This window comes from Strigops habroptila, chromosome Z (assembly GCF_004027225.2).
Source record: "Strigops habroptila isolate Jane chromosome Z, bStrHab1.2.pri, whole genome shotgun sequence".
Taxonomy (NCBI): Eukaryota; Metazoa; Chordata; class Aves; order Psittaciformes; family Psittacidae; genus Strigops; species Strigops habroptila.
This window is the reverse complement of record NC_044302.2, coordinates 84,059,478-84,080,541: the sequence shown is the minus strand read 5'-3', so window position 1 is coordinate 84,080,541 and position 21,064 is coordinate 84,059,478. Positions and strand designations below refer to the sequence as shown.

The following is a 21,064-nucleotide window of genomic DNA, read 5'->3' as shown; positions in this document are numbered from 1 at the left end:
GCGAATACCAACCCGATTTAAACCAATAGTTTGTAGAGCAGGTGGCTTAAAGCAGCTCAGATTGCTTGCAGACCAAGTCACACTCCCTAAATGTTATAGCTGTACATAGTCTGGGGGGGCCAGCTTTCAGAAGGAGTCACTAAGATGATCACGAATAGAAAATTCTTTCAGTGAGAAAACCTGTTAGAGGTGTTACACTGTGATTGCGAGGGATTCAGCTTGATAACCCAAGAGGGCTCCTCTGATCCTATATGTCTGTAGCTCTGCTTATTGTGCTTTTGTGTATGGATAAATTAAGGCAATTATTTGTCATTTTTATAGTTTCTTTTTGTTGTTATTTTTAAGACTTGTGGTCCCTTGTGGGCACAGCAGTGTGGAAGCCAATACTATGCAACAGGAGTCTGTTCTGAAATCAGTCCAAGTTTCCAGCTCCTAAGAAGCTTTTCTCCTGCTATTCAAAGTAAGGCAACATGTGCAAAACAGATTCTACTAAAAAAGCATACCAAATGAAATCAATATATGTTGTGTCAAGGACTACTAATTTGGAATTTTTTTTAAAAATGTATGTGCAAAAAGGAAAGTCCTGTGATTCACACCTAAGGACTTACAAATTGTGGCCCATTGCCATATAAATATGGACTCACTCCTTTGAATTAAGAGGCACAGCACCAGTGCAGGCTCAAAATCTGCTTACACTTCTATTGAGTCCTTGTTCTGGCAAAAGCTTCCTGATCTGAAGTGTTGCCTGTGTGAGACCTAAATGTGCACCTCTGGATTTAGCCAAAGAATTGTATTGAGACGGAAAGTGCATTTAATGTCCGCTTTTTATTTTTACTTTAGAGTGTTCCTCCCTTATAGACATTGTGGTGGTTTGTGATGAGTCAAACAGCATTTATCCCTGGGATGCAGTGCGGGCATTTTTGAAAAAATTTGTACAAGGCTTAGACATAGGCCTTAACAAAACCCAGGTAAGTCACAGACTTCTTTGAGAGAGATCAAAAATAAAAAGGAAATGGGTTTTCCTAGCAGATGTAAAGGAAACCAAGTGTGCTACAGTACCTCCCCCAGAGCCATAGGTTATGCTGTTGTCCTGTACCTTTCAGTATTTTATATTTCACGGCTAGCCTGTTTTGAAAGGGATTAGAAATTTGATTCAAACATAAACCAACTGAAATAAAAGTCTAGGTTATAGCTAGAGGAGTCAGATCTCTTTCATGCCTTAGGTGTAAAAGTAATTAAAATATAGTCTGTGGGCATGTGGTAAAGGTAGAATAGATTTTTTGGGGGTTTTTCATATGGCTCTTACTTTCAACTGCTGCATCTTTAAAATAGGTTTTCCTGCTTGGTTACTCTCTGATCTTTGTGTTCTTTTTTCCTTTTAATTCGGTGATGGTAAGGAAAATTTTACTGCTGCCTTTTTTTTTTTTTTTTAAACATTTTCTGTCTTTGCAGTTGTCCATTTTCCATAAACAGTTCTTGGAACAAAGACTGGGGCACTGGAAATCTCTCTCCCAAAGGCTGCCTTCTTCCTTGGGCTAGTTTGGAAGTGAGGTGCTTAAAAGCTAGGCTTCCTGCTCAGTCCTTTCTGAACTTCACCTTTAGCATCGTCTGTTTTATTCTTTCATACTAAATGTACTTAGCACATGTCTTTTGCTTCACATGTATTAAAAATAAATAGGGTTTGCAGTGCTGTCAGGTAACTAACCTTTAGGATTTTCTTAGAAGAGATCAGATTGAGGTGTTGTCAGCTTGTAGAATTTTTGCTATTTTCTCATTCTTCCCAGAGCTCTTCATACTATTGCTATCCATCAGCTCTTCCAGAAGTAACCAAGCAAACATTTAATGCCTACTATTTCAGATTGTTTACATTAACATAATGTAGTCCATAATAAATGACATAAGGCGCAAGAGGATTATAGCTTTCTTTTCTTTCCAAACCTGTTAATATTAATTGGTTTTATATATGTTGGAAGAAAATTATAACCCCATGTACCTCTGCAGATCTTTTACTCCAATGTGATAAATAAGTAAGTGTCATGATTATATTTAATGTAATGCATGATGATCTAACATAATTTCTTTATTGCATAGGTGGGTTTAATTCAGTATGCTAATAATCCCCGTGTAGTGTTCAACTTGAGTACCTATCAAACAAAGGATCAGGTTGTTAAAGCAATGGCGAGAACGTATCAGAAGGGAGGAGATCTCACTAATACTTTCAAAGCCATTGACAATGCAAGGTAAAACACATTGATGATCACTGTGCAACTGTTGTAACTTATCTTACAAGACAATGAGCACATCTTGAATTTCATTCCCACTGGGAGTGCATATGCTTGGAGCCTCTGAGGAGGCTCTCAGCACCAGGCAGAATCATTCAGGTACATTTAGAGTGCCCCATGCAGAACAGTACAAGGATATGTAAACTAAATTTGCTGAAAACCCTTCGGTTAGACCCTACACTAAAGCAGTTCTGGTACTCAACAGAATTGTTTGAGCTGTCATAGATGTCTAAACATGACAGTTCATTGAACACCATGGACAAGCTTTTAGGATAGATACAGAACCATTGAAAGAAAGAAAAGTTTATCCAGGGATTCAGTGGGACTAGTGACATTGGTGTTTGCAGAGAAAATAAGATCTCTTGTCTGTTGTCAGTTTGTCATTGCAGCACCAGCAGCATGCAAAATGTGCCATGACTGAATACATATACAAACCAGGTCTGTTTCTCAGTAGGAAGATGCTATTTTGCAGGACAGGACTCTAGGCCAAAATACATAATGAATCAAATGGCCCTGAAAATTTTGTTTAGGAACATACTCAGCCTTCAGTGGAGTCAATATTTACAGTAGTATTGAGGAACCTTTTATTAATACTCTTCTACTTTTGTTTGAACTTGGTGGACCCAATTCCTGGCTACTTTGGTGTTGTAAAACATTAATAGTTCTGACAAAAAACCACCCTTTTTTATTCAGAAGCACTTGTACAAAAAAAGTATTGTTTTCCCTGGCATGTTTTCCCTGACATTTCTATCAGAAATAACACCCAGTCCTGGTTGGATTTTTCTCTACTTCCTTGATTACATTTCTGATGGCTCTTTGGGCTGTGCTTTGAGAAGAAGCTATCAGGAGCATAACTGAAAATTCTTATTGCAGATAGTTAATTTACAAATTAAAAAGTCAGTGATGGACACATTCATTACAGTATGTATACTGAATTCTATCCATTATAAATTGACGTGTGATAAATCCAATATTTTATAACAGACAGCATGCCTTCTCACCTGAATCAGGAGGACGTCCAACAGCCACAAAAGTAATGGTTGTTGTGACAGATGGTGAATCACACGATGGCTCCAGCTTGAAAACGGTGATAGGTAAATGCAATAAAGACAACATAACCAGATTTGGCATTGCTGTAAGTAATACTATAATTATGTATATTATTGCAATTTTTGAAAGATCATTTTGTTGTATATGCATGAAAGTACACGTTTTATATACAAGCTCTATATAATGCATGCATTATTGCACTGGTGAGACTGAAACTAAGGTAACATTAATCTGCATGAACTAGCAAAATATTGGTTGTCTTTAACTGATGAAAAAGGAAAAAAGAGGGGGGAAAAAAATAAAAAAAAAAAAAAGAAGAATATTACCTGAGCAACTTCATTGGTTTTCTCCTTTGCCTTGGTTTATGTATTTTTCCTGTCTGAATGGTCCCTTGTATAGGAATAGTCTGATAAGCAATTCAGTAATATGAATGAAGGTAATTGAATGTAGTTGAATTGAATGGAGTAACACCATGATTTCCTTCACTCTTCTATCTGTGTTCTTTTTTGCCCAAGGTTTTGGGATACTTAATCAGGCATGAGCTTGATACTAAAAACTTAATTAAAGAAATCAAAGGAATCGCTAGTTATCCAACAGACAAGTATTTCTTTAATGTGTCATCTGAGGCTGCACTACTGGAAGAAGCAGGAACACTTGGAGAGCGCATTTTTAGTATAGAAGGTAAAATGCTCAACGTCTCTGAAAAATTAGATCAGATTTTCCCAACTGATGAGCTAAAGATTTTATATAGCTTCACCTTAGTGTAGTACTGTGAAAACAAGGGACAGCTGGAACTGTATGCCGATCCCTGCTCCCCAGGAGGGCTCTGGTTTGTGCAGGTGTTCCCCCAGCTATCCCACCCCTAATAAGCCTGAGCTTCAAGTTAGTTTCTGCAGTTTGTGGGAAATACTCCTCAGTTGCTGAAAACTTCAGTCAAGTCATGGGCTTCAGGGATCCATTGGGAGCTTGTCCATATGTGTCCAAATGTATTTGGAGCTATTACCACTGGAGGAGTAAAGGTAATTTTATGCTTGTCAGATTGACCTGTGTGAATTAAAGCAAGTGTAAATTTAAAACACAAATCAAAAGACTAGGTGTACTGTTTGGAGGAATGTGCTGTAGAAGTGACTCAGAGGCACTTTGTTGCCCCTAAACCCAACTTTTTTAACGTCAAATTTAGACCTTTCTTGAGAGATTTGTGACCTGCCCTCAGACTTCCCTAAGGAGCTTTTCCTGGCTGCAAACTTCCTGTGCTCAGGATGAAATCTTCCCTTCTTTCACCTCTGTCCTTTACCAGGCTCATGCTGCAAATCAAGTCAAAGGGATTGGTTGAACTCCTCCTCTTGGGTTTTGCTGAGTACTCCCATTGAATTCCCATTACTTGAGGCTCATCCATCTAGTTTAGGAAATATTCCTGGATGTCACAGGATTTTTCAAGACAATTACAACAGTTTTTATAAGTTCTATATGAGACTAAACATTCATACTCTGTTTGAAAGTTATGAATATATAGTTACTAAAGCTGCTACTTTCAGTGTATTATCAGTGTATTATTAGTGCTTCCTAGGAAACAAAGAGATTGTCTACATGACAAGACTGTACAAGCTGATTCAAGGCATCTTTATCATGGTCTGCCTTTTTTGGAAGAGACTCATAGTATTGTGGCTCCATCTTAGCAATTTGCCATTAAATCCTCCAAATATTCTACAGTTTATCAGCTCCCACATTTCTGTTGTTTGTAAACATTGGAAATGCGTTATCAAAATTGGTGGATTTGGAAAAAAATAATGTACAATCCCATGTAGCTATACTCAGAGGCAGCAAGATTGGTTCCCTTGTCTGGTTCTATAGGGTTAACGATACATGAATATCTGTTTTACCAGGTACAGATCAAGGTGATACATTCCAAATGGAAATGTCACAGGTGGGCTTCAGTGCATATTACTCACAAAAAAAGGTATGTGATTTTAATTATTTAATGATGAAATGAGATGTAATTATCTAGACATGAATGTTTAGAAGTGCAACAAAATAAGACACAAAAAACACATTGACAAATTTTTATACAAGCAGAGGCATGTCAATTTTTTTGTTTTTTCTTTTACTTAAATACCACAAAAATTACTTCTAGTAGCTTGTGTATATCTCTAAAATGAAAAAATATACATTAATATGTCAACTGGAGTAAGTTTCTTTTATGTAATGGTTTTGAGAGGTGTTAGTCCAATGATTTCAGTGATTTCTGAGTTCATGTAGCCTGAAAAATTCAATTTTCCCAAGTTAATATTTTTCAGTTAAGTAACTCAGAGAAATTGAAACCATGTTTTAAAGCTTGTATATTTCTAGGCAGTCAGCAAGACATAGATAAATCAAGTCTGAAAAGAATTTTCCTAATATTTATAAAGTTAATAATAGATTTTTAAAGAATATTTCACTTAGAATAGTAAAGCAGATATATTTTTCATGCTAATAAATTTTAAGATTATCTTGACCAAATAGGTCCTCTTTGTAAAATTCTAGTGTGGTTCAAGCAGCTTTTAACTGAAAATACAGGATGGTTGTTTCTTTCTTGTATCTCTGTATTTGCACAAATTGAAGTTTTAATTTACCAAGCATTTAATGCTAGTAAACAGCAAAAATTAAGAAAGATTTGGGAGTTTCTTCAGGGAAATCATATATCCTATTTTTGTTGCAGTTTGCTATAGCGGCCTCTCAGTTCAGTGAAGAATTTTCATAATGTGAATAATCTAAACTATGTTTCTTTTCCATGGACAAGTCTAAGTTTAAGTATTTCTGTATTAAGTACTCTAAATAAGAAGCCATATTAATTTGGATTTTATTTTTAACCATTCTCTCAAGGACATCTCCTTACTTAAGGAATTAAATTTTGTATCTTTTTCCATCAGCTTTTGTGTCCTGTCATTGGCACTTTTGTTGGCAAAAAGGGGGCATTGGCTTTTTCTTACAGTTTTGCTTTTGTGACCCTCAGTCTTCTGAGGATCATGCGTGCATAAAAGCATAGGCTTGGCAAGATCAACATCAAGGTGGACATGCTTAGGAAATTATCAGTGTTTAAATAAACCCATTTCATCTTGAGTTGCAGTGCCATGGGAGCTAAAGGAGTCACTTACCTTCTTGCAGTAGAGGGGTCTTAACAGGGCAGTAAAGTCGTGCATGTAAGTTGTAACTATAAGCAGCTCCAGTAACCTGCTTGCGTTAGACGGTACACCACCGCCTTAAACACAGCGATGTAGGAAATTATGTATAATAACTTCAGCTTTGCTAAAACTTTTTCTAAAATAGGTAGTTCTAAAATGTTGATTTTTTTATTTTGTAAAGGATGTTCTGCTGCTGGGTGCTGTTGGGGCCTATGACTGGAGTGGAACAGTAGTTCAGGAGTCTTCAGAGATGGTCACCACCTTTCCAAGCCATGTGTTTGAGAAGATCCTGCAGGACAGAAATCATAGTTCTTACCTAGGTAAGGGGCTGAAATACAAATCTGGACATGTATCAAACCTTCATTAAGATACTAAATAACTTAGAACCTAACTCTAGCCAGATTCCTGTTAAGAACTGATTTGAGGATATGAAAAGAATTTTGCATCCAAAAAGGTTTTATTTACTGGTCAACAGTCTGCTGAATGAAATCTTTATTGTGTTTTTAAAATTCTACTCATATCAATGTGGTAAGCTGAAAAGAAAAATCAAGCTTTATCACAGAGATGTAAAAAGTCATGGGTTTTGAAAAGGCTGCTTAGTGTATTGTACTGATGAATGTGGGTACCTTTGGTTTTAATGTTTGTATATACCTACCCAATTACATGTGGATGAGAATTGACTTGCTGTTGTTTCATTTGTTCTCACTCTTTTCTTGGCCTTATCCAATTCAGTTTATAGTTTCTGGAGTATTGCTGCAGATTAACAGAGGTCTTATTTATAAGGCCCATGTATTTTCTGCAATGTTTTTGTGACCCAATAAAGCCAGCCAGTTTGTCTTCTCAGATCATTGAAATGTTTTCTGCAAACCTACAATATGCCTGCTCTGGCGATTCATACCTGAATAATGCTACTACATTAAGCACATATGACTAACTTATCCTTAAAGTTATTTAATGAGATGCTATTTTTGCAAATAACATGCTGTTTTCCCTATGACTTAGCATTACTTGCATCCAGCACAACGAATAAATCTAAATGTAACCTAATGAGCAGTTGCTCTTCTGCCTGTGTGATCTCTTCAGAATTTCTATTCCTCCCTTTTCTAGAATAATTTTTAAAAGATGAGGTCATTTCCTTTCAGCACTTCTCCACAAGGCACTTTTGGAATACTGGCCTTAATCTTTTTGAAACAAAAAATGCTGTTGTCTTTTCTGTCTCTTCATTTTCCTTCCCCCTCCTTCTATCCCCTACCAAGAGCTCTCCATACCAGGTCTCTCTCACGAGCTTGGGAGAGCCCATCGTAGAATCACAGAATGATTTGAGTTGGAAGGGATCTTAAGAGACCATCTAGTTCCAACCCCTCTGCCATGGGCAGGGACACCTTCCACTAGCGAGCTAGCATATCACAGCTTTCTTGATTAGCCCCTGTTCTGCACTGAAGCCTCTCACTTGAAATGGCTGTATGCTGTATTAATTAGAAACATGTGGCCTTAACTTTCAGAATAAAATCTTGGCCTGTTATTGCTTGTTGAACTTCAAGTCTCCAGTGGTGTTCTCTCCCTAGAAAAACAGCGTCTGAACACACACCTGAATTAGACTGGTATATGTAATGATGAAAACATAATCCTTTTAGACTGTGCTCCTCATATTGTCCGGTAGCTTGCTAAAGACCTGCATATTCTGCCCAATTACTGGGATTTTGTTATTCAGTTTAACTATAGTCTTTATAAAGGATGATTTTGTTTTCTTCTGTTAAAATAAATTTGCTGTAATTAAACCACAGAAATGTAAAGTATGTACTAATGCTAGATTTATAGTGCTAATACATGTTTAAAATATTTGCAGGTATTAAAAGAAGTTTCCTGAAAGCAAATAATGTTAGAATAATGGGAATGAGGATTAAAATGTTCAAAGAAGTTCAATCAAACTAAGCCCTTCAGCTGACAAGTACTAATGTAGCCTGTTCTATTCAGCCAAAGCACTGGGCTGTGGTTTGGTGAACTGTGGGAAAATGCACTGCAAGCTTTGCAGAAGCTAGGTGTTCCTCCCTGCTTTGAAAGCTGGCCTGAGTGTTAATCTCATGTTTCTCCTTTTTTCTTCATTGGAAGGGTACTCTTTGCACTCTTTTTCCTATATCTCCTTCACAAGCGTGACATTTTTGTGGTCTATGTTTTACTGCATAGGCTAAACTATTGTCCATGCTATTCTGCAAACCTGTTTCAACTTGATCTGTGTGTCATTGTTCTCTCCAGAAAACTATTGCAAATTTTATGCATATGTGACAGCTTAACTTCTTGTCTGGAAGCATCATTCTTTTTGACTAACATACCAGATTGACTCATCCTCTGCGCCTTTATGGATAACCAACTGACAACTTGTAGTTAATGGTCTCTCACACATGTTAAATGTTGGCTTCTTTCCCCAGGTTATTCTGTTGCTGTTCTCTCAACGCAAAGCTCCGTCTATTTTGTTGCTGGCGCGCCAAGATCCAACTACACGGGCAGAGTAGTGATTTATGATGTTGACAGTGATGGTAATATCGCAATTGTGCAGTCCCAGAGAGGCGAGCAGGCAAGTGTATTTTGGTCATGAACGCAGATTTTGGCAGGCATCTGTTTTTATTGACACAACAGTAAACTGCAATTTGTTTTGAAAATTCCTCTTTCTTGCAATGCATTTAGAATCCGCTTGAACTTTTCGCTGCCTCTAGACTATTTCAGTGAAGTTAACTGTAATTCTTAAACATTATTTTAGGAAGTCATCCGATTAGTGGTAAAAGATAATATGCAAAGCTACTTAATGTCTTATATGTCAACACTTCTAATTGGGAGAGATTCAGTGAGCTCCACTCAGCCCAAGAAGTTGTGAAGTAGATGACATCAAAAGAGAGATTTAGAAACTCATTCTCTTTTTCTCCATTTGGAAAATAGCAGTGATTTTAGATTATTTTGGTTTTGTCTGTTTGTAAGACAACCAGAAATCGGGGAGTTCCCTGTGCACAGTTTAATATAAAAAAAATATACTTCCCATAGCTTATTCTCTGTGTGCATTCTTAACGCCGAGTGGTAAAGCCATAGCAGCAGCTACTGAGCAGAAACAGTGGACACGTCGTAAGGATATGGTTCTTCAAATACTGAAGTATGTTATATAGTAACTTCATTCCAATGGGCAGTTTCATTCATTAGTATTGGACTATTTCTGAGTGTAAGTTTTCTGAGTTGGGTGTTAAAACATTATGCTTTTCAAAATCTCTTCCTACTTATTTCAGATTGGCTCCTACTTTGGCAGTGTGGTGTGTTCAGTGGACGTTAACAGGGATTCTGTGACAGATGTGCTGCTTGTGGGTGCACCAATGTTTATGAATGACCTGAAGAAGGAGGAAGGGAGGGTATACATGTTTTCCATCACAAAGGTAAGAAAGGCACTGTAGCAAAGCTGGCATAAGCATCTTGCCTCTCCATCCATGATAAGTGCTGATATTTTCATTTGCAGCTGGAGGGATTTACTGCTTTTCCCTGGACTACAGTTTTATCAAGGAAAAGCAGTCCAAATTGCAATAGCACTTAGTGGCAGTATCTGTTCTGCTAAATTAGAGCATGATTGCAAGAGTGATCCTCGGCCCCACAGTCATGTGATGCAGAAGACTCGCTTAAGCTGGCATTGCTTAGGACTAGCTTCTTTCAAAGCACACTGGCCACACACATGCTAAAAAGCCTTTAGTCCTGGATCTCTTCAGGGCTTAAGTCACTATTTAGTGTATCTTTTTCAAAGCATTAGAAATACTGTGAGCAGTAGTTTTCTAACAAGAAAGGAGCATGTGCTTTTCCCAGGCTGTGGCACAAGGGCAGGGGTAAATTGTGCCAAGCCTGCCTGGTTAGAGGACTGTGGATGGAGCCCTTCCAGTGCGATCTTGCCTATTCTGCTTTTCAGGAGCAGCTGCAGACTTTCCCCAGAACTGCTTGTGCACGTAATCTGGGAAGAAACCAGCTGGCATAGGCCAAAATGGAGTCAATAAGCAAGTTAGTAGCTAAACACTACTAGTGACCAGAGGCCTGCTGTCCTAGGTGGCTTCCTGGTCCTGATTTTAGGGGCTGTGCTAAGCACTGTACACAAACATAACACAAGGTTGACCATTTCTCTGAAAAACTTAGCTCAAGCCTTTTGCTAATTAATCATTTTCCATTTGATTTTGGCAAATCTCTACAACACCTAGTAGTATTCCCCAAACAGTTCTAATAAATGCTCTTCTGCCTGCTTTTTGTATTGTTTGTAGACTTTCACACTGGATGATTGCTATTACTCATGTTGTCTCCTTTGTTCAGTGTTATTTGTCTGATGCTTGACTGTGTTTTTTATTCAGACCTGTAGTAAGTGTTTTCAGAATATATGTACTAATAGTCCTAAAGCCTCTGGCACTTTTGAACAGTCTTTCAAGCAATCATTGGACGTCTGGGTATGCAAAGTAAATTAATACCTGTCATCCATCAGAGAAAACAGAACATGGTCTTTTTAACTAGGTAGATCATAATCAAATAAATAGAGGGGAAGGACCATCCTCTTCAGCAGCATCTCACAGTCAGAGCCACAGGAAACTGTATACCCTAAAGCAATTTCAAGGTAGATGGAGGTCCTGGAAGTGGCACTGCTGGCAGTTGATGTTGGTCTTTGGCTGTGGAATTAGACACAAAATAAGGAAGAAAGCTGAAAGGATTTTTTCCATGTTTTGAAAACTGAATAAATGGAAAGACTATCCTTACAACTCTTAGTCTTTGTCAAACATAAGGTTTAAGATTATTTAGAAGTATAAAAAAAAAAAAAATTTATTATTTTTAAGTAACCTGGTTTTGTGCAACTTGTCCATGTTCCGCAAATAATAGTTTTCTAGTCATTTTTCATAAATAACTTGGCCTGTATTTTTAAAATTTTAAGCACAGTATGATAACTGAGGTTAAAGATGAGAGTGATACTTGCCAGAGAGCTGAATTTAAGCTAGCATAAATGTGATTATTTAACTATAAAGATCTCCAATCTTTCTTTCTTCATTTGTACTGGAGAGGTCAGGAGTTTAGCATTTGGACACATGTTTTTTGCATTAGTTTAGTTAGGAAATTCCATTTCTGTTTCAAAGAATTATGTCCAGTTACATAATTTCCATTCCCTCTGCATAAAAACTGGTAATCCAAAACTGGAAACTGTATTTTTCAATGTATTGTGAAACTTTCAGAACAGTCAGATGAGGACAGTGAGAGCATTTAAGCTTCATGCATATGGTTATATTTGCTGTTAGTGCTTTGCATAGCATGCTTTGATTTTGCTGTGTAATGCTTGCCAAGACTCTGGGACATAATGCAAACTGAATGGGCAATACAATGGGGAAGGAATTCAGGGTTGAGCAGTCCAGGGGGAATGTACTGGAAAACAGAAACAAGAAACAATGCACATAGATACTGCTCCTTTGTCTAATCTGGTGCAATGATAGCAGTGTTTTTGCTGTTTCTTCTTTTTCCTTTTTTAAAGGGAATTTTGGATCAACAAGAACTTTTGGAAGGTCCACAGGGGTCAGAAAATGCTCGCTTTGGATCAGCAATCACAACGCTTGCAGATATTGATTTGGATGGCTTTAATGATATTGTAATAGGAGCACCACTGGAGAACCAAAACTCTGGAGCAATTTACATTTACAATGGATTTCAAAAGACTATACGTACCAAATATTCTCAGGTAAATAACTTTGTTGCATAATGCTGTACTCTCTGCCTTTAGATCTGCTAGAGGCAAACAGAAGGATTTTCTATTAATTGGCTATTGTTTCATCCTCTTAAAGGACTAGTGTTATTTTCATGGTTTATTTCACGTTCTGGTTGATGTTGTGGTGCTTATAACTGAAGCATATAGACGAAAAAGATTTGCAACATGCTCCATCTGAGCCTCTTACCATTTTTGGTGCCTGCGTATGAAGTTTGTACGTATCGTACGAATGATATTTCCGTACGAGCGTAATTTCCAATACAGTTTTGGACATCCATTATTCAGGTTGTTAGGGGTGATGTACAGCAATGAAGATTAAATAAATCCCAGCTCTGTAAAGTATAAATATGTAGTATTAAATGAAAGTACTTTCAAGGGTCTTTGCATATCCTGTATGCTGATATAATGTCACTTTCCATGCAGACTTTCTGGTTTCAGAAAGCATTTGTTAGAAGTCATGTTAAGCTTCCTATTCCTTGAGTTACTCAATGTGAGATGAAAAAGTTTCCAGCAAGTATTAGCTGGCGTACAGCAGTCAGTTAGTTGATCTACTCCCAAAACAGAAAAATCTAGTCCATTGCCTGGTCCAACAGGGGAGGAAAAAGTGCTTAAAAGCATTGGAGAAAACATCCACAAAAGCACTTTGTTTAAACAATACACTGTATAAACAGGGACTATGAGTGAAAATCTATTGCTTAGGCTGCTATCTACAAACTTAAGCATGCTTGTGCCTAACTCAGTAACCAAACTTTCTTTCCCAGAAAATTTTAGGATCGGATTCTGCTTTTGGACAACGGCTCCAATTCTTCGGAAGATCAGTAGATGGCCATAGAGACTTAGATGACAATGACATTACTGACTTATCAGTTGGTGCTGATGGAAATGTGATTCTGCTATGGTCGGTAAACTCTTTTAGAAAGGAAGTGCTTAATGATTCAGATGGAAGTTGAGCATTTAGTTAATTAAACAGCAAAACAAACAAAAAGCTCTTTCATTCCATGTGTTCAGAGCTAACACACTTACTGCCTCACCACTGCTATCGTAGCTAGCTGAAAAACACCGTTAGACTAAATCTCTTTTAATCATGTATCATCAAACCACTGAAAGCCAAGGCAGCATGTGGGGGCAGAGCTAGGGCATTCAGGGAAAGCCAGGTGGCAGGGACTGCCAGGAGTGTCCTGGGCCCAGATGAGGAGGGCCAGGAGACACCCCTACCTCCTGCTGCTGCTGCTGTGTAGACACATGGTCCATAGGGAAGGAGCAGCAGAGGGAATGGGGCTTGCTTGAGAGTTATTTGTGCATCCATTTTGCGGGTAAGGATCTGGCCGTATGGTCATACTCAGAGAGTTGTGGTCAATGGCTCAATGTCCAACTGGAGACCAGTAACAAGTGGTGTCCCTCAGGAGTCAGTGTTGGGACCAGTCGTGTTCAACATCTTTGTCAGCAACATGGACATTGGGATTGATGCGCCCTCAGCAAGCCTGTCGACAACATTAAGCTGTGTGGTGTGGGTGACATACCGCAAAGGATGCCACCCAGAGGGACCTTGACAGGCTCAAGATGTGGGCCAGTGTCAACCTCGTGAAGTTCAGTAAGGCCAAGTGCAAGGGCCTGCACAAATACAGGCTGGGCAGAGAATGGATTGAGAGCAGTCCTGAGGAGGAGGACTTGGTGTTGGTTGATGAAAAGCTGAACATGAGCTGGCAATGTGCGCTCAGAGCCCAGAAAGCCAACCATATGCTGGGCTGTATCAAAAGGAACATGCCCAGCAGGTTGAAGGAAGTGATCCCGCCCCTCTGCTCTCATGAGGCCCACCTGCAGTCCTGCATCCAGCTTTGGGGGCTCCAACACAAGAGGAGCCTTGTGGACCAGGAACAACGTGGACCTGTTGGAGCGAGTCCAAAGCAGGGCCACAAAGATGATCAGAGAAGGCTGTAATACCTCTCCTAGGAAGACCAGCTGAGGGAGTTGGGCTTGTTCAGCCTGGAGAAGAGAAGGCTCTGGGGATACCCTAAAGCAGCTTCCAGTGCCTAAAAGGGGGCCTACAAGAAATCTGGAGAGGCACTTTTTACAAGGATGTATAGTGACAGGACAAGAGGGAATGGCTTTAAACTGGGAGAGGATAGATTTACATTAGATATTAAGAAGAAATTCTTCCCTGTGAGGGTGCTGAGGCACTGGCACAGGCTGCCCAGAGAAGCTGTGGCTGCCCCATCCCTGGCAGTGTTCAAGGCCAGGTTGGACGGGGCTTGGAGCAACCTGGCCTAGTAGAAGGTGTCCCTGCCCGTGGCAGGGGGAGTGGGACTAGATGATCTTGAAGGTCTTTTCCAATACAAACCATTCTGTGATTCCTTGTAACAGCACGTTGTACTTCAGTAGCCATAGTGTTTTTGATAACTGAGCCTGAGACAGGTGATACCACTTTCCAGACAACCTGCATGACCTTTACTGGCTGGTAGGCTGATATGGAGAAGAGAGTTACCCTGTAGGGTAAGGACAGAAAGCAGTGAAAGAGTTGGCACTTATTTCTGGCGAGAAACCCATCTTTTCTGGCATGTGGCCCTTCCAGAGCAATCTGAGTACTTTCACAAAATAAAGAGAGGCTTCACAGAACCCAAATCTCATGCCTCCCTAAGCACTGTGTATTTTCCATTACTTGCTTGAGGAGCTAAATTAAAATGCAGCTTGCTTTCCTATCTGTCACCTGTCTTTTCACCTGAGGCTCCCCACTGTAAGAAGAAAAACATCACTGAATTGCTACTAATTTCATAATGAAAGAAGATTATTAAAAATGAATGGTCAGTTTGGACCTTTGACCCACAATAAGGTGCTGCTGGTGGGAATTTCATTAAATAAAATGATGCTCCTTGGAGTACCAGCTTTTTTCTTTAGATTTGATTAATGAAGATGCTCATTTTCTTTCACTCTAGCATTTGGTCTGATTAATGCATTTCACTTTTGATTAAAGTGGTTTTTACATGCAGGGTTCCTTTGAAACTGTTTTTTAAAATCTTGTTTAATTACATGAAAAATTGTTTTTCTGAAACATAGGATTATTAATTAAAATGAAGAATTACCCTATTACCCTTCTTCACACTCCCAGAGGAGGTCAGTAACTTCCCTAGAGGAGCAGAAGAAGGTTGCTTATTGGGAAAGCAGGACAAGAGCTCTGCTATCTTAAGGGAAGGATTAGAACATTAGGATAAACACATTGATTATCCATTAATTTGACATTATAAAGTATTTATTGTCATTACTGAAAGCTACTTTATTAAAAAAAGAAATCACTTATATGCAGAGAAAAATAATTCTACCAATGCCATTAAAAAATGTTTACATTAGGAACCAAAAATCAATGTTTACATTTACAGATAGTAATAGCCAACAGCTTCTACATTACCCAGTGCTCTTGGAAATGACATGCAACCTTTTAAAAATATTTTTCAGGTCACAAAGCATTGCAAATGTGTCCATAATTGCATCATTTAAACCTGAGAAAATCAGTCTGCTGAACAAGAACACAGAAATAACTGTCAAAATATGTTTCCAGGCTACATTTAGACCTGCTAAGAGAAATAATCAAGTGGGTAAGAGTATTTCAATGACTCGTCTTATTTTTTCAAAAGTCCATTATTCAAATGAGTAGTGGAAATTCTAAATATATATTTGAATGTCAAGAAAGGCAAAATCAGTATCAAACTTAAATGCTAGAGAAAGTGTTTTTAAGACCTACTTTCATCACTGGCTCCATAATCTTTGAAAAGTGAGGAATTAGCAATATAAAGTAGAGCTGTGTCCTTGCTGTTCAGCAAACACCAGAACAGGCCATTAGTGAGAAGCTGATTTTTTTTCAACCTGCGGACTTTTCCTCTCAATTTGGTAAAAGGGAAAAAAAAAAAGTAAAAAATCCATAGACTCAGTGCAGATGTCAGTGGGGAGAAGCTCTTCTTTTCAGAGGACAGGAGAGCACCAAATATTTCTGAGACCAACACTGGCCTCTTATGAAGCTATTTAGTTAAACATCATGGTAACACCAGTTGGACTGCTTCAGTGCTATGTATAGTGCCTTTAGGAACTTATGATTTGAGCTATAAAATAACAGTGAACTTCCACAGCATATCAGTCATAATATGAGCAGAATAAGACAGAAATTATTATGTGATTGAAGAGAAGATGCAGATTCTTTATGCTCTCCTCAGAGTTCAGGGATATTGTTGCAAGTCCCCTTTATCTAGCATAATCCTGGCCCTGCTGACTGGCTTCTTGCCTCAGCTGCAGACTCAGACATCTGCACTGAAGACTGGATTGATTGCCATTTAATATGCTCTCTGTGGATGAGAAGTTACGTCAGGATTTAAACCTGTTTGACTGCTTTGGAAAGCACAAGAGAATTTTTTTTTTTTTTTTTTTTTTTTTTTTGAGACTAGTCTGTGTGTAGCAAGCTACGAAAAAAGTAAAATATTTAGTGTGGTTTGGAAAGCCTGGTCACTCTGTAGCATTAAGCATAGTAATGAGATCATGAGCAGTCATACTCAGCAAAGAATGTACTGTTGTTCTTCTTGTAGCTATAAAGTACAATGCAACACTGGATGCAGATCTCCAGTCCTCTAGAGTGTCTTCTAGAGGATTGTTCAAAGAAAATAATGAAAGGTTCATGCAGAGGGATCTTGTGGTACTTCATGAGACTTGTGTTCATGACATCTTCAATGTACAGGTAAGTGCAATTGTGACAAAAATGATCAGAGGAAGATGATGATGAATTTTTTGTCTGTAAGATGAATTTCATGTGTGGCATACTCAATGATTTACATTTCTGAAATCCCCCACAACTAAAAAATACTTAGTAAGATTTTGATTTCAAAGAAATTAATAACTGTCAAATTCAGCACAGCTTCTTAGGATAGAAGAGGCAGTACTTAATTGTGTAGTTCAGCTCTGACATAACACAGATCTCATCATCCACAGTTTCAATAGATTTTACTTTCCCTCTGAGTGAATTCTTATGTAACAACTAAGACATACACAGAAATGTTTTCTCTCAAGCTAACAACTTTTCAGGCAGACTTCTGGTGAATGCTAGCCTCAGGCATATATCTAGGAAAAAAATACAAATAAGCAAGTCTCCATCTTTCTTTAGAACCAAAGGCTGAACACAGCCCTGAAAGTTGCTTTAAGCTCCCTACATAATGCTAGGTCCAGCAGAGGACTTCGATTCCTGCTTTTCTTTGCAATGCAAATATCTTTGACTTGATCACATTTAGTGCTGTTGTGGAGCCACAAGCCATAGGGCTAGACAAGTATTCATCCAGCACTAAGATGCAGAGGAGATGAGATATACTGTGTTTTAGTGTTGCTCAGGCCCAATAGTGTTGCTCTCTGTGATAAGGCAGAATGGAATAGGAATTTGACTTCTGCAGCCAGGTAAGAATGGTAGTCAGCTGGTGGTAGCTTTTGAGGACCAGCTTCTGCAGCTGCAGAGAATCTGCATGTTCCTTAGTTCTAGACGTGACTGTGATGAATAGACCCTCCAGGGATGATCCTAGAAAAATGAATTCTATCATGAAAGTGGCACTAAAAGCAGTTTATCAAGACAAGGCTATACTAGGCAATCTCAAAAAATCATTTCAGTCAAGAAATTAAGCTTTGTATTGTTACTTCTTGTTTAGAGCAAATATGATTTTATTGTGCATTCTCAATTTACAGTAAAATTACCAATTTTACCCTGTTTGCTGTGGTGACAGCTATCATTTGAACCATATGTTTTACAGGAACCTTCTGATGCAGTGAGTTCACTTAGTTTGCGCATTGACATTGGCCTTGCAAATCCTGGGTCCAGCCCTGTCCTTGACATATACTCTCCTGCGTCTGTGGCCTATAGTGTAAGTATGCAATGTTACTATCAAAAAATGCATGGCTGAACACATGTCAATAATGTGTGGGCCCCACAAACACCCAAGAGGTACATGCAAGTGAAAACTGGTGTTCTAGTTAAGTCACTGGTCTGACAACAGGCACCTGAGAGTGTTCCCTAGTTCATTTTATACCTTTGTCTGCATTGCTTGAGCTTGCTTACACACACATCAGCCACCATGGCTGATCAGCCACAAGCATGTTGGTTGAGCCATGTCGCTCTTGATGTGAACTTCTAGTTGATGGCAAAGATGAACTATTTTAGGTTAGCTTATCCTAAAATAAAAGAATACATAAAAGAGGGATGGAACCCCTTTGATTACATCATGTTTGTCATGGGTTAACTGTTTTTATGGATTGGTTGAGATATAATAACATGTTAATGTTAACTTGTTCATACGTCAGTTTTTAATGCCCTTCAGAGGGATTTTCTTATCTGCAAACCAAGAATGTGCTTCACCTCAAAAGTGTTTGCACTCTACTGTCTGTAGATAATTTTGAGAGTTGAGCCCTGTCACTCAGGAAATGTTCTGGTTTTCATAGATTCCTTTTATTAAAGACTGTGGTGAAGATGAACTTTGTATCTGTGATCTTGTTCTGAATGTTCAGCGGAAGGCAGATGATGGGTAAGAGCTGAATCAGTGGAATTGTGTTAGGTGTTAAGTTTTCATCAGCTGGTTTTCCTGTAGGCTTTGGATTAATTTCTAGATGAGAATGTTTTTCTAGTTCAACATCTACTTAAAAATAGCAGGGATAATAAAGCATTTCTGTCTGAATATCTAATCAAGGAAAAAGAGGTATGGTAGGAACACAGATATAGGAGTAGGATTCTTGTCAGCTTAGACAAACCCAAGTTTTGCTGCCTTAGGTATGAGGACACAGTTGAGCATTCAGAAGAATCATGGCTGGCTGGCTGGCTGCTGCTGGGAAAGGGAGCACACTGGGAGAGCAGCAGCGACTGCCGCAGGCATCTTGGTCCCTCCTGTGGGGAGCAGAGAGGATCCTGCAGCAGGGTATGCCACTGGGGAGCTGAGGTCAGCCATTCAGTTAGCACATATTCCAAGTCCATATGCAGATACATGTGTACATGTGCGGCATGCAGAAAGACAGGGCTGCCTTTCCCTGGAGCTGCCATCCCAGTCTGACACCTGCTCTCTAGCCACTTTCCCATGAAGGTAGAGCCCTTGAAAATTCAGCAAAGTGATTTTGACCATACGTAATCAAGGTCTTGCACTTTGAGAAGACACAAATTCCATTTGGTTTTAAGAAACACCATCACAGAGTTTCTTATGTCAACGGGTTTAGAAAGCAGAGAGTTTAAGTGCGTAGAATGGAGGAAATGTCCTGCTGTGCTTGTTATTTGTTGTTGGCTACAAGCAACACATTTTCATGATCCACAGCTGTTCTAGTATCTCTGTTTACAACAATGGACTTTATTTTCCAACAGCAAACAGCAGTTTGTTGTCAGCAGCAAAAACAGAAGGCTAACGTTCAGTATGAAATTGAGAAATAAAAAGGAAAATGCATATAACACCAGAATTCAGGCTACATTTTCAGACAACTTGTTTTTTGCTTCATCGTCTTTACCGGTACGTGATACCCAACCTCACTGTTTCTGTTATTGCCACTAATTTTTGAGGCTCTCAGACAATTACTTCTTTTTTCTTTCTAGTAGTGCCTATCCCAGGAAAGAATGTATGTGCAAACCTCTCTCCCAATTTATTTTCTTGGATACCAGAATTATTCCCGTCGGCATATCAGTTTATTTAGGTCAAGAAGAGACACTGCCAACTCAGCATGAAAGTTGGCAACCTGTCGAGTTTGACCTCACCTCAGTATTTCAGTCATCTTTTCCTCACTTCAGGCCTTGGCACCCACATCTTCTGCTTGACTCCCAACAACATGCCTGAATGCAGTTGCTGTGCCACAGGGAATTTGTATTTGATAAATCAAGCATGCAGCATCGATGATGCAGCCTTAAAGCACAGACTTTGGATCTAGAAATACTGTTACTGCCAAGGCCACGTGTTCCAGCCGTACAGTTAATCATATTGAAATGATTGCTGTACCAGAAGCTCTTCTTCTAATGAATTTTGTCTTACAAAAGGGAAAAGACGGGCATTATACATACTATTTTGGGGAATGCAGTAAATCTATAATCTCAACTGTTGCTTCCAAGCAATTAATGAAGGATGAAGTCTGGACTTCAGTCCTTAGTTTATGTGGTCAGGCTGCTATTGGAGGAGTACATGATAATCCTAGGGGTGAAATCCAGAGCTATCCCTATACTGAAGGGAAAGGAGGGATAGGAACATTCATCACTGCCCCAGAGCAGCATTCTCCTGAACAATGAACTGGCAGAAGTAATCCATGCAGCGCTGAGGGTGCCCCTCTACCTCCCCATCCTGTTATGCAGCAATATTGCTTGTTCCACTCATGCCAAAAGACCACACTGGAGCTATGATTTTCTTTTGCTTTAAAATCACATTTGTTTAGAAGTATTTCAGCCTGCAAGTGAGGACCAAAAATGTGCCTGCTCCAAAGCAGGAAGAAAAGCATAAACTGAGAATGTATGGGTGGGCTTTGGCTTTGTTGGTTTTGGGGTTTTTTTTGGTTTGGGTTTTTTTTTTCTTGGTTTTTTTGTAGTGTAATTCATGAATGGTAAATGTCTGCTAGGGATGCTTGTAACAAAAGAGAGTACATAGAATGAATTCTTTTTAAAGTGATGATAACTGGACAGGTCTACAAATTTGTCTTTGATGTAGGATGATATGCTAAACATTTTGCAAACTAGTAAATAAACTCTTACGTATTTTAGATTTCCCTGCAAAAGGTATGATACGGTCCCCCTCCGCACACTAACTTCTACACTGAGAATACTTAACTAGCCCTCAGTTTGTGTAAATATGTCTGCA

General features: G+C 38.9%; 1 protein-coding gene across 3 annotated transcripts in view; it reads left to right on the top strand.

The window, feature by feature from the left end:
- The window catches only part of ITGA2 (integrin subunit alpha 2), a 69,112-nt gene that overhangs the window by 32,320 nt on the left and 15,728 nt on the right, over positions 1-21,064 (top strand). For 2 of the 3 annotated variants that reach the window (XM_030511784.1, XM_030511785.1), the window contains exons 5-20: positions 346-460; positions 841-968; positions 2,092-2,240; positions 3,267-3,417; positions 3,848-4,013; positions 5,216-5,289; positions 6,672-6,810; positions 8,917-9,062; positions 9,760-9,903; positions 12,009-12,212; positions 13,001-13,137; positions 15,687-15,826; positions 16,805-16,953; positions 18,008-18,118; positions 18,693-18,775; positions 19,597-19,738. In XM_030511784.1, coding sequence (XP_030367644.1) covers positions 346-460; positions 841-968; positions 2,092-2,240; positions 3,267-3,417; positions 3,848-4,013; positions 5,216-5,289; positions 6,672-6,810; positions 8,917-9,062; positions 9,760-9,903; positions 12,009-12,212; positions 13,001-13,137; positions 15,687-15,826; positions 16,805-16,953; positions 18,008-18,118; positions 18,693-18,775; positions 19,597-19,738 — 2,178 coding nt within the window. Of the gene's footprint in view, positions 1-345; positions 461-840; positions 969-1,030; positions 1,552-2,091; positions 2,241-3,266; positions 3,418-3,847; positions 4,014-5,215; positions 5,290-6,671; positions 6,811-8,916; positions 9,063-9,759; positions 9,904-12,008; positions 12,213-13,000; positions 13,138-15,686; positions 15,827-16,804; positions 16,954-18,007; positions 18,119-18,692; positions 18,776-19,596; positions 19,739-21,064 lie in introns of those variants that run through there. The other variant, XM_030511786.1, reaches the window with a different exon arrangement.